Source organism: Saimiri boliviensis, chromosome 13, assembly GCF_048565385.1.
Source record: "Saimiri boliviensis isolate mSaiBol1 chromosome 13, mSaiBol1.pri, whole genome shotgun sequence".
NCBI classification, from domain to species: Eukaryota; Metazoa; Chordata; class Mammalia; order Primates; family Cebidae; genus Saimiri; species Saimiri boliviensis.
This window is the reverse complement of record NC_133461.1, coordinates 46,842,564-46,855,571: the sequence shown is the minus strand read 5'-3', so window position 1 is coordinate 46,855,571 and position 13,008 is coordinate 46,842,564. Positions and strand designations below refer to the sequence as shown.

Sequence of the window (13,008 nt, the reverse complement as noted above, 5' to 3'; positions counted from 1 at the left end):
TCCAAGTGCAGATGTTAATAAGTAGTAAAGTAGTTACAGGCAAGATTTTTAATCCCAGTAGATATTCATACCACTAGGAAGATATTTTCTCAACTATAAGATTCCCAGGCTCCACAACCAGAGATTCTGATTCAGTTAGTCTAACAAAGTTTCTACAGATTAATATTCTTATTTTAATATGAAGACAGGGTTGAAAAACTCTGGGTTACTTTAAGGAACAGAATTCAAGAAAAGGATCATTTTGATCTAATATTCAGCTGAACTACATAAAAGCTCAATTTGAAGTGATACAAACTGATGTGGAAGAGTCTGGTGAGGTCATTTTATTTAGTTTTAGATGTAAGTTTTACCTTTGTCCTCTAGCACAGAAATATATAAGAATTTAAGGTCTTACCCTACTGGGAATATAAAGATAAATAAAACATGGCCTCTTGTCACCAAACGGTTTCACCTTGTTAGTTAATTAAGAGAGACAGAAAGAGTCTTTAAAGTAATTTCAAAGAATTCCATATGCTTACCACCAAAAAAAAAAAAAAAAAAAAAAAAAAAAAAAAAAAAAAAAAAAAATCTGCTTAATAATATTTGCATTTTATTCTCTAATTCCTTTATAAAATACCAGATTAAAACATTTTTTTTTTACCTTGGTCTATTGCCAGGACTGTAATATTATACAACTCATTTTTGGGAGTTTCGACCTCCCTATCCAGGGTTTTGGAAGTTATGATTGACCCTGAAATTTCATCAATGGTGATCCAACCTTTAGGGTCATGCAATTTTTTGTACCTGTTAATAAAAAATAAAAATAGTCTTTAGCATTAGAAAACGTTTTCGAATAAGCTACTATCTCAATGACTACAAATACATTATCAGTATGTGGTTATAGATTTCTTTTTACCTTAAACCACTGCTACTTCTAGAGTCAGGGTCATATGCCTTATAGCCATTGATCTTTGATCCCACTGCTAAGTTTTCTTTAATCCGCACAAATTGGGCTGCAGGGCTGCATTCAGGCCCCTCATCCAGATCCCTCACATGAACTGTAACCAAGGCTCTGTTCAAGGCTGTCACTCTGGATATGTCTCTCGTAAATGGCACTTCATTGCTTACTCCAATTTCCAGGTTCACTTGACGGTTTTCTTCATAATTCAGTGGCTTTAAAGTAAAGTCCATGTATATTAGTAACAGTGTAAAATGCATTTGGTATTTCAAATAGCAAATGGAAATTTGTCATTCTGACCAGTGCTGCATAAATTCTATGTTCACATTTTGTTAATATTGACTCTTATCCCTTGCTAAAAAGAGAGTGTTTCCGGGGCTAAGCCTGTAGCAAGAATGGTCCCAAAGCTTCTGTAGGTGGTTTTATAGAGTTGGACAAAAGAAATTCCTGAAATATTTTTGTTTTGCTCTTATTAAGGAGAATTATTCTGATTCAAAAAATAATGCAAACAGATGACAGTATTCTCATGGCCCTACTTGGAGCGTTGTCTAACACGCTGGGCTAAGGGTCATCTGAGTAAGGGAAGGTGCCTTCCTTTGGTTTATTAGTTACTACTGACTATGGTCCAGGAATTTTATAACTCTTGTAAAGTTAGATGTTGACTTTCAGAAAATCAGAAAGGTGCAATGATTTTATTTTCTGTCTGATAGAAAAGATATTCCAAATGTCTTGGTGTTTTATTTATTTATTTATTTATTGAGACGGAGTCTCGCCTTGCTCTAGACTGGAGTGCAGTGGCGCTCACCTAGACTGGAGTGCAGTGGCGCGATCCTGGCTCACTGCAACCTCCTCCTCTAGGGTTCAAGCAATTCTCCTGCCTCAACCTCCCATGTAGCTGGGACTACAGTCACATGCTACCACCCCCAGCTAATTTTTGTACTTTTTTCTTTAGTGGAGATGGGGTTCTGCTATCTTGGCCAGGCTGGTCTCAAACTCCTAAACTCAGATGATCCACCTGCCTCAGCATCCCAAAATGCTGGGATTACAGGCACGAGCCACCACTCCTGGCCCCAAATGTCTGTTTTAATTGCCCTCTAAGGCATCTAACTGAGCCATCTAATTTCTGCTTTTACTTTTATCAAAATCCATCCAGAGGCCAATTTCTTCTTAGGAATCAACTTGTCTTTTTGCTGGTACCTTCATGAATGAGTTAAAACCTTTATCCATCCATGCCCACTACCTATTTTTATGAAAATTACATTTTTGAGAACTTGAGAATTATGCGTTGACTTTATCTATAATTTATTCAATGAAACTCACAGTGGATACACAGAGGAGTAAGAGAAATACAATGTGCTTAATTTTAATTATCATTGCATATAAGGCACTACTCTAAGCAGTGAAAATAAACTCACTAAATCCTCATGTCATTATGGAATAAGTTTTATTGGCCTCATCCTCATTTTACAGAGCAGAAAACAGGAAAAGGAGATAAACTGATTTTGTGTAAGGCCAAAAGATTATCATTTGTGCTTGACTTTGAAGCTAGGTAGTCCAACCTGAGTCCCTTACCTTAACCATGCTATAATCCCTCTGCTATAGTGTGCTGCTTAATTGGCTTACCAGTCTCTAAAACATTTTCAAATCAATCTTTGACTAAAATTCAGTTTTAGATGGCAAATCAAGTAAAATCCATAAAACATTATTTTGCACTGTACCACAGAGTTGAAGCACTTTTTCTTCAATTTCTCTTCTTACTTACCAAAACAATCACTGACTAAATATTAAACAAAATCAAAACTGGTGAATAAAATTATTTTGAATCTTTGTCCACACCTAGGTATTAACGGAGTAAGACACTAGTATTGGCCGGGCGCGGTGGCTCAAGCCTGTAATCCCAGCATTTTGGGAGGCCGAGGCGGGTGGATCACGAGGTCAAGAGACCGAGACCATCCTGGTCAAATGGTGAAACCCCATCTCTACTAAAAACACAAAAAATTAGCTGGGCATGGTGGCACGTGCCTATAATCCCAGCTACTGAGGAGGCTGAGGCAAGAGAATTGCCTGAACCCAGGAGGCGGAGGTTGCGGTGAGCCGAGATCGTGCCATTGCACTCCAGCCTGGGTAACAAGAGCGAAACTCCGTCTCAAAATAATAATAATAATAATAATAATAATAATAATAAAGACACTAGTATCGCAAGTCCACTAAAAAGTCAAGAAAATTTCTGAATCTTAGAATCTACAAAATGTATGGAAAACCTTTTTTATTTTGTATGAATATTCCAGAACTGGAGAGCCAAGGAAAAGCAGTATGAGTATCTGTTCATTTGATGCTGATGAAGACTGCTTCACAAATGTCATGTATTGGTGTGATCACACGGAGAGTAAGAGCCGCTGTTGGCTGTGAGAAATGGATGGAAATTTAGAGAACAGCTGCTGCACTGGAGGAGGTGCGACTATTCAATCCGGAACCACTTGCTGAAGCCTTAGAGTTTCTTTGTCCAATTTTTCAAGGCTTATGATGGATATTGCCCTAGTAGCTTAAAACTCTTCTACATTAAAAATCTGCTGAAACAAAATCCCAAAGATTAATGGGATTAATTAATCCCATTAATTAAAAGGAAAGCATGTAAATTCTTTTCCACTCAGGGTATGTTTTTGTTTCATCACTTTAAAAAGTGTTCAAATATACCCCATATTTGCACTGAGATGTTAACAGCTCCCTAGAAAATGTATAGTTGTGGAAATGGAACTGAGGACCCTCCATGTTGAGAAAGATCAAGAATAATATCCTTATTCAAGCCCATATGCACCACTGCTGCTGCTCAGATGAACAGAAGACACTGAGATGGAATGAGTTTACCCAGGACTCAGCAAAAGGCTGTATCACTCATGCTTTGTGGTTATAGAAAAGTTATCTATTATGGAATTTTATAACAAGAACATAATATAACTTAACAAGAACATAATATAACTTTTTAAAATAAAATAATAATATCCTACAGTTTTACCAAGTGCTTTTATGTTTAATATTATATTTGAAGAGCTCTTAGGGAGGCAGAGAGAAATAATTGTTCCCATTTTACAGATAATACAGAGGATAGCTTTCCAAGATCACACAGCTGTGGAAAGCAATTTAAAATAGTGCTTAACAGCATATACTTAGAATCAAAGAGCTAGGTCCAAAATCTGTCTACACTACATCCTAGCCGTGTGGCTTTGGGAAAGTTTTTTAGTCTCTTTAACTTTTCTCTTCTGTGAAATTGTTGTAAGAATGACATTTAACACTACAGCATAAAATAAGTGATTTCTACTAAATTCTGAGTAATTGCTTAAGCTATCACAGAGGAAAATGAAGGGAATAAATGATGTATTTTTTTGTTAACAGCCAATATAATGCAATAATAAGAGAAGTTAACAAAACAGTGTTTGCAAGCTTTATTCAGCTAAAAGAAGTATACCAGAGCAATTCTTAGTTTGACCTACTAATTACTTAATTCTTTGAGGTATAAAGGAAGGAATAACACACCCTTTTTCCCTGAGTATAATTCTGACTAGCAAGAAAGAGTCAGGGCATCAGAAAAGAAGGATTCCTTTCGAGTTAACAACATAGTGATGTAATTCTTTAATCAGTATGGAAAAGGTTAGTCATCATTAGGTACATAGCCTATGTGACAGAAGGATAGGTTTTGGACACCCTGATTTTACAGTGTTTGATTTTGAAATAAAAGATGACTCACTAACATTAAAAAGTACTTGAAGATATGATTTAACCACAAAATCACAACTCTTTCCCAAGAAAACGAATAAGATACTTTCAAAGACTAGCATGGCTATCAAAGGAGCCCTGTGATAAATTCAGGTTTTCTAAGAGTTTGTATAAAGTATGAAAAGGAAAACATAACATAGCAGAAGCAAATTTTATCAATCAAAATGTTAGCAAATAGTATGAATGACTCAAAGGAAAAGAGAAGGCATGATTAGCAAAGGAGCTAATGTTATCAGAAGAAGATATAATTTAAAAAGTAAACTCCCAAATGTAGAAATGAATTAAGGTTCCAAAAAGAGAAGATCCTCTTGTGCAAATGCAGTAATGGCTTTGTCAAGTTAAGTAACCCAAGTATGGAAAAGAGGACACATAAGGGAAGCAAGGATACCAAGCCAGAAGGAGAACAGCCCAGAGATTACGAGTAAGAGCTTCACATCAGACAGATCTGGGTTTGTATCTTGGCTGTAAGAACAGAGTTATCACTCTTAGATAGCCTGGACATTCAACACCTGACTGTGGGGTACAAATCACCTATCCTAGCTGCATGGACTGCTGCATGTTACTTCCCTTTTGTTCAACCTACTCATCTGAAAATGAGAAGAATGAGAGTAACAACCACATGGAGTTGTTTTGAAAGGATGAATAAATTTTTTAATTCAATGTGGTTTTTTTTTTTTTTTTTTTTTTTTTTTTTTTTTGGACACTGTTTCAGAGCGTGGAAAAAAAGAAGGACAATAAATTATTTTTGCGAAGCAAGCATAAAATTGATAGTAAAAACTTCATAGCGATTATACAAAAGGAAAAACTATGGATAAATCCCTTCTGCGAATATGGATGTAAATCCTATTCAGAAATTAGACACAATAGCTGAAAAAAAATAAAATTACTATCTTGTGTATAACTTATGAGAAAAACACTAATTCTCCCCAAATTTTTCTACAAAATTAACATAATTATAAAAACATCAAAAGAGATATTTTTAGACTTAGGAGACAATTTGAAAGTTCACATGGAAGAACATGCAAGATATTCATAAGAAAAAATCCACAAAGGAGAGCATCACATAAGAGTGGCATGGAACACTGCAAATACTAAAATGTATATTAAGCATTTTATATTCTTACATAGCTAATAATACAGCAGCATATATACAGGAATTAATAAATAATAAATTAATGGTACATAAGAGGATATCAGAAACAAACTCAAATATACCTCCATCTTATTTTATGACCAAGAAAATACGTCAAAACCTAGAAGGTAAATGTATTATTCAATGAATTGTGTTGGAACAGATAGAAAAACTAAAAATGGATTCATATTACATTTTGTTCTAGGATAAATTCCATGCAGATAAAAAGTTTAAATGTATAGATAGAAAATTAAACAATAAATAAGAAGAATTTCAGATAAAATACTTTCAAATGTTAATATCGTGATAATGACACAAATCTCACAACCAGAGAAGCCTCTGATAAATTGTGACCTAGAATAAATTGTAATAAATTATGAGCCTCTGATAAATTGCAAGCCCTGTCAACAAAACAAGTCCTGGAGGTCAAGAATCAACAAAAGCAAACTTATGAAAAAATAAAAATAGGTTAAAATATTTGCAAAACTATTTCCTATCATAAAACCCTTACAAATAAATAGTTAATAGATGAGAAGAGCAAAACATAGAAAGTTGCTAAAAGGACAGTGAGTTTGAAGATATAAAATATATTTAATAGTTTCTTCATATAAGGGGAATGTTCAGCCACACTGGATCACCATTTTCTTGCCATTCAACTGAAAAATATCAAAATTTGATAATACCATTGGCAATTATTTTACAACAGGCACCTGTGTACTTTTTTAGTAAGTCTACGTGCACCACCTTTCTGGGGGACAATAAGACAATAAATCCACCACAAAAAAAGTAGCCACGTCCTTGGCTAAGGATTTCCATTTCTAGAAATTTATCCTACATTTAAATTATAGTATATTCATTATATATTTTGAAATAATGAAAACAAATTAGAAAATCCATTGATATGATTTAAATTTCCATTTATAATGAACTAGTTAAATAATAATTTACATTCATATGATGGATATTTTACTGTAATTACTAAAATAGATACTTGTAAAAAATGACAAAACTATTTACCTACTGATATGTAATGATTTCAGAGAAAAGTTGTTGAATGAATAGCACAGAATAAGGAATACAGAATATCGATGAGTGTGATCTAAACTTCCAGAGATATGGAACTGGTTAAAAAAAATGGTATGGTAAGCCTATACTGTGAAATATTACTGATGTGTATGTAAGTAACTCAAGATATGTTAATTGAAGTAAAATGCATTTGTTTTTAAAACGGAAATATGATAAGATTACTGAAGCATGTTTGTGTATTTATAAAATACCTTTTGAATAATATACAGGAAACAAGTGGCATGTATTAATTCTTCCAAGCAGAACTGAGTGGCTGACTTTTTAAAAGTGAGACGTTTTACACCATGATTTTTCTCTCTTTTGAACTTTGTACTTTTGTTTCTCTCAAACTTTGAACTAGTGAACTGCTCATTGAAAAATTTAAAATTACTGGTTTTAATTACTAAATAAATGTAATAAATAATCTGTTGATGTTTAAAACAATTAAATGAGATACTATAGGCTAAGCCCTTGGCATAATGTCTGGCATTTAGTAAATAATAAACATTAGCCATTGTTGTTAATTTGCATTTAATATTAAGTATGAATTTGAGAATATAATTGAATTTTATTATAAGGGCTGCAGATAGAATAGATTCTGTGACATTGAATACAAACTGCCATGTGGGCTTAATAAAGCACAGCACTCAGTAATGGAAAGATAATTAATTTTGGAACAAAACAGACCAGGTTTGTATTCCAGGGTGGATAGTTAACATATGCTTGACTTTGAAGAAGTTATTTACCTTCATCAGTCTTAGATGGAGGTTGTATTTTGGGAGTTTGCATTTTTTTTTAATCAATGTAAAATAGGGATAATAACACATTATCATATAGATATGATAATGTACAACTTAAAAGTGCCTAGCATTTTCTGCGACATAAAAGAAATTTGATTCATGGTAACTACTTTTAAAATTCTAAAAACATTAAAAGTATTTCCTTGATGTAGAAACTAGAATATAATATCAAACATAAGGGCAACTATCTTATGTTTTAAAATAATGAAAATAAATGTGTACAAAATATATTGGGGAAATTTTTGATATCCTCCAGATGTGAAATTAGGTTAATCTGAACCAAAAACAAACCAGTAAAGTATTACTATGTAACTGCTCCCTATTCTGGAGAATCCGGGAGTGCTATGCAGAAATGAAGCAAATGTCTATCAGCCACATGGAATGAGAAATATTCCAGGATATAGGTTATAACTTCCAATCATCTTTGTACATTTTTTCCTTACTATATCTATGATCAGAACTCCTTGGACAAAAAGACATACAAAAGAACCCTGAGTACATATACTCATTGATTAGATCCTTTTAAAAATTAGAGGATGTTCTTTTGAAGTTTACTAGAGATCATTTTGCATTGGTCAAAAAAACTTGCAAATAGAAATTTAATTCCTAGTGCTATTTAAATTTTATCTCCTCTGAGTGAGACAAAACCATTCATATTAAATAATAATGATAATGATAGAGTTTCCCCATACAGATTTTGAGTAAAGGTCTTGAGAGAGACTGGAGGAGTTGCCTTCTGACAAGGGAGCAGATAGACAGCACACCAAAAGGTCTGAGCTTGGGTTTCTGACAGAACCTACTGTAGTTATTTAGCATCGTCTACCCTCCCCAAATCTTAAACTATTCTTTGACTAATTTATAGGAGAAGCCAGGTTTGGTGGAGGGGAGATAGGAGATCATCAAGATTTGTTTTCTGAGCACCAATCATGACCCTGTTGATTAGAACGGGATGCAGTCAAAAAACCAGCCACAATCAGTTAAAACCAAGAAGATGATGAGAGGTGTAATTGGCCTCAATCCTCATTATATGCTAATTATAATGCATTAGCATGCTAAAAGACATTCCCACAAGCTCTTTGATGGTTTACAAGTGCCATGGTAATGCCCAGTTTATTTTATATGATCTAAAAGGGGAGAAACCTTCAGTTCCAGAAACTCCTTCCCCTTTTCTAGAAAATTCATGAATAACTCACCCCTTATTTAGCATGTAATTAAGGAGTAGCTATAAACACCGCTAGCCAGCAATCCACAATTGCTACTCTGCCTAGGGAGTAACCCTTCTCTGTGGAGCAACCATTTCCCTGTGCTCTGTTGCTCTAATAAACTTGCTTTGTTTTCACTTTACTTTATTGTCTTGCTCTTGAATTCTTATCTGGGTGAAGCCAGGAACCCTGAGCCCCAATTTGGAGATTCTCCTACATCAGGAGGAAGAAGGAAGAAGGGTGTCCAGGAGAACCTTCAACAAAACATCTGTCGTAATCACATCAATTTGAAAAAAAATGCCGGTAGTAGGTAAATGTTCAGCCTTGGAAACTGCATGAGATAATACAGTAGCCCTTTTCAGACCCTCAGCCAGTTCCCATGTATGCTGAGAGATTCACATCTCAAGCACTCAAAGATTTGGCTCTTCAGATTCGGGGTTCCCACTAAAACCAGAGGGCTCCCTCAGCAGACAGCAGGCACAGCCCAATCCAGAAGTGAGGTGAATATAAGGCTCTCTGGGGGAAAACTTCAACATGTGGGGTCTGGTTACCAAGAAGGGATGTGAAGGGTAAATGCCTCAGGTATCCATCTTTGAGAAGATAAATATCAGGTAAGTTCTACATGGTTTCTTGAATGGATGGAAACCACAACAAAGATGACCGACTCAATAATGCAGAATGGATTGGCTTTTCCTCTTTCCCTGTCTTATTTCCCTATCTTAACACTGGCTTCCTGGGACCCACTTCCTAAATATCTACCCATGTGCAGTTCTTTGCCTTGCATTCTGCTTTCTGGAAAGTCCAGATAAAGACTAGATTGATTTGGACTAATAAAAAATAAAAGCAATCAGTATCATTTCCTTATTTCCTTTCCTATTATTTTCAACCATAAAGCATAGCATGTGTTTTTAAGTACTTGGTTTTTAGTATTCAATTTGAGCAGATCATGTAGAAAAATAAAATAGGGAGGCTTGATGTCAAGAGTCTATACTTGACTCTTCACATATGGACAGAACTTGCTAAGTCTTAATATATGATCCTTGGAATCATATATTAAGGTAATAACTCCAAATAAAGGTGTTTATGTACCAAAGATGCCACTGTACTGTTTTTGGCAGATAAGCCTCTTTCACTCAGTGAATGACCCCTATTCTTGTCCACAAGACAATATTTTGTTGTTATTGTTCTGAGCTGGAAGTATTAAACCAATGATCCTTTACAAATATATCCCTTCCTATTCTCATAACCTGAAGCCTAGAATGTACCAGGACAGCCAAATATACAACATATTGAATAAAAAAATAAGTTTGTTCAGTGCTTTCTGAGGTAATACTAAATTTCATTGTCAATGTTACCTTTACAAAGATCAGACACAACCAGGCATATATTAAAGAGAAAATGAGAAGAATCTGGGCTTCTATGTCACATCATGTAAGAATTAAGAAATTGAGAATATTTATCCTACAAAAGGTAAGTCTCAAATGAACATAGCAGACTTTTCAAAAGAATTATACCTGTTCTGCATAGCATTAGAGAAAGAATCAGAACCAAACACCTGAGTTATAAGGAGAATAACCTGGGCATAGTAGAAGTAAGAATTTCTAAGAACCAAAGTGTTTCAAATGTGAAATAAATGGCCAGTGGAGCCATGGAGATCCTTAAAAATGAGAATGTTCAAGCAGAAGCTGGGTGACTAGCAACTGGTGATCAAATTACAGAAGACAGACAGACATGAGATTGGAATAGTGTTTTAAATAGATTTTAAATTCTCTTCCAACTTGTAGAGTTTCTGATCTGAAACTATTTAATTGATTAAATTATTTGTTAACTAAAACCAGTTGATTTGCAAAGTTGTCAGTTACACATTACTGTACCTTTACAACACAAAGAACACCTTCATTAGTTCCTTTGTCTGTGCTGATTTTGAAATGTCCATTTTCATTTCCCTTTAAAATGGTAAAATTGGCTCTCCAATTGGCAGTATTAACTAAATCCTTATCTTCTATAGATATTCGTAAGATTTCCACATTGAATACATTTTCCTCTACAAATGCCTCATACTGAAACAGAAAGAAGTTATTGAAAATTAAAATTTTACTTTATAGATAAGTTTTACAAAAAAAAAAGTGATTCCAGAAATACTTACCATTATAATTTCACATAGATTATTTTAAAACTATGAATCACAAACACTATTGTTTCATTAAGGGTTATCCTTTAAATAAAAGAAGAATTTCATTACAAATGAAAACTAATGTTACTGGTCTTTAACAAAAGGGACATAATAGAAGCACTAATATGAATAAATTAAATAAATTTACATATCATTTGTTTAAACTTTAATTTTATTCATAAGATACATATACTTCAAAGTATGATACCTTATGAAGTATTAATTTTATTAATTCAATTTAAATAAAAGTGACAGTAGATAAGACAGAGGTGTATTTTGATATTATATACTTACAGCTTTTTGTCTGAACGTAGGTGCATTATCATTTGAATCTGTTACTGTTATGATACAAGTTGATGTGCCTATCAATCCAAAAAACTGGCCATCCATATCTTGTACTTTCATTATCAGTGAGTACTTGTCTACAACCTGAAAATGAAGCAAATATTTAACTAGCCTTGAAAAATTTTCGTTAGATTTATAAATGAAACTTCAATTGCACACTCACTCGCTCACACACACACACATCTGTGTATGTCCGTGCTTTTACCTGATTTCTATATTTGCAGACTCTAGGAATTTGGTATACAAGAATAAAGCTGAAAAGATAGGGAGAGATTAAATTACCAAGACCCATATTCAGAAATTATACTTAAGCTTTAAGTAACAGGTAGTAGTGAAAAGATTTTTGGAAGTCATAAAGGCAGCACAAAATAAGAATATTTGAGTTTTAGAAAAAAAATTCTTAAGTTTTGGTGTAATTTGAAGTAAACTGAGAAATCATAGCAATTAGTTAAAAAAAACCCTGCAGCAATCGTCTAAAACAGGTGGCCCAGGCCAGTGCAGTGACTCACACCCGTAGTCTCAGCACTTTGGGAGGCCAAGGTAGAAGGATCACTGAAGGCCAAGAGTTTGAGACTTGCCTGGGCAATATAGCAAGGCCTCTTCTCTCTAAAAAAAATAAAAATTTAGCTGGGCATGTTGATATGTGTCTGTACTCCCAAGCTACTTGAGAGGATGAGGCGGGCAGACCCTCAAATGGGAGTTCGAGGTAACAGTGAGCTATGATCATGTGACTGCACTCCAGACTGAGCCACAGAGCAAAATCTCTTCTCTAAAAAACAAATAAATAGGATAAGATGTCCCAAATCTGAGGCAGCCGCAATGATGACAAAGAGAAAGGACAACAGGAAAGTCACTTCGGAGTTAGAATGGAGTAGGACTTAATAGTAAATTCTATATACAAGTTAAGAGAGAAAGAAGTGGTTGAGAATGATGTACAGGTGTCTCACTTGAAGAGACAGGAAGATAGGGGCATCACCAAACAATACAGGAATGTAGGAGAACAATTCTCAGAGGAAGTAAATACTACTAAGGTTGGCACAGAGGTGGAAATACTGAGTTTTGTTTTACATATGTCGAATCTTTTGTGCCTAAAGGAAATCTAAGGAGGAAAATCCAAAAGGCACCTGGATATATGGCCTCATATGTATGGAAGGGATCATGGCCAGAAATGTCTATCCAGAAGTCATCAGTATGTAGATGGCGGTTGAGATTAGGGCAGGAATCAAGATTATTCAATTGAGGAGAGACTGCAGAATGAGAAGAGCCTAGGATACAAGGAACGACAGCATTTCTAGCATTTGGGAATAAGAAGACTATGCAAAGGCCACTAAAAAGGACAGACCAGAGAAGCAGGAGAAAGATCAGAAATCTAAGGGGAGAGAGAGTTTTAACAAGTGTCAGCGGTAGAAGGGACTTAAGGTTGCTGCTGAATTTGGCAGTGAAATTTGGCAGTTGGTGTGATGACGGCAAATCGAAGTCATTAATTTGTGGTCCAATCATCTTTGTGGACTTTCTCTTTTATCTTACTATTCTTTCATCACACTTTTATTCTTTTGTTTTGCTTCATTTTTTGCTTCCCTTGA

The 13,008-nt window shown here is 34.5% G+C and overlaps 1 protein-coding gene across 2 annotated transcripts in view; it reads right to left on the bottom strand.

Moving 5' to 3' along the window:
• Positions 1 to 13,008, bottom strand: part of DSC3 (desmocollin 3) — a 50,952-nt gene that overhangs the window by 15,042 nt on the left and 22,902 nt on the right. For both annotated transcript variants that reach the window (XM_003924761.4, XM_010335476.3), the window contains exons 8-11: positions 11,375 to 11,509; positions 10,782 to 10,967; positions 896 to 1,152; positions 641 to 783 (exon numbers count right to left, since the gene is read on the bottom strand). In XM_003924761.4, the coding sequence (XP_003924810.1) occupies positions 641 to 783; positions 896 to 1,152; positions 10,782 to 10,967; positions 11,375 to 11,509 (721 nt within the window). The remainder of the gene's footprint in view (positions 1 to 640; positions 784 to 895; positions 1,153 to 10,781; positions 10,968 to 11,374; positions 11,510 to 13,008) is intronic.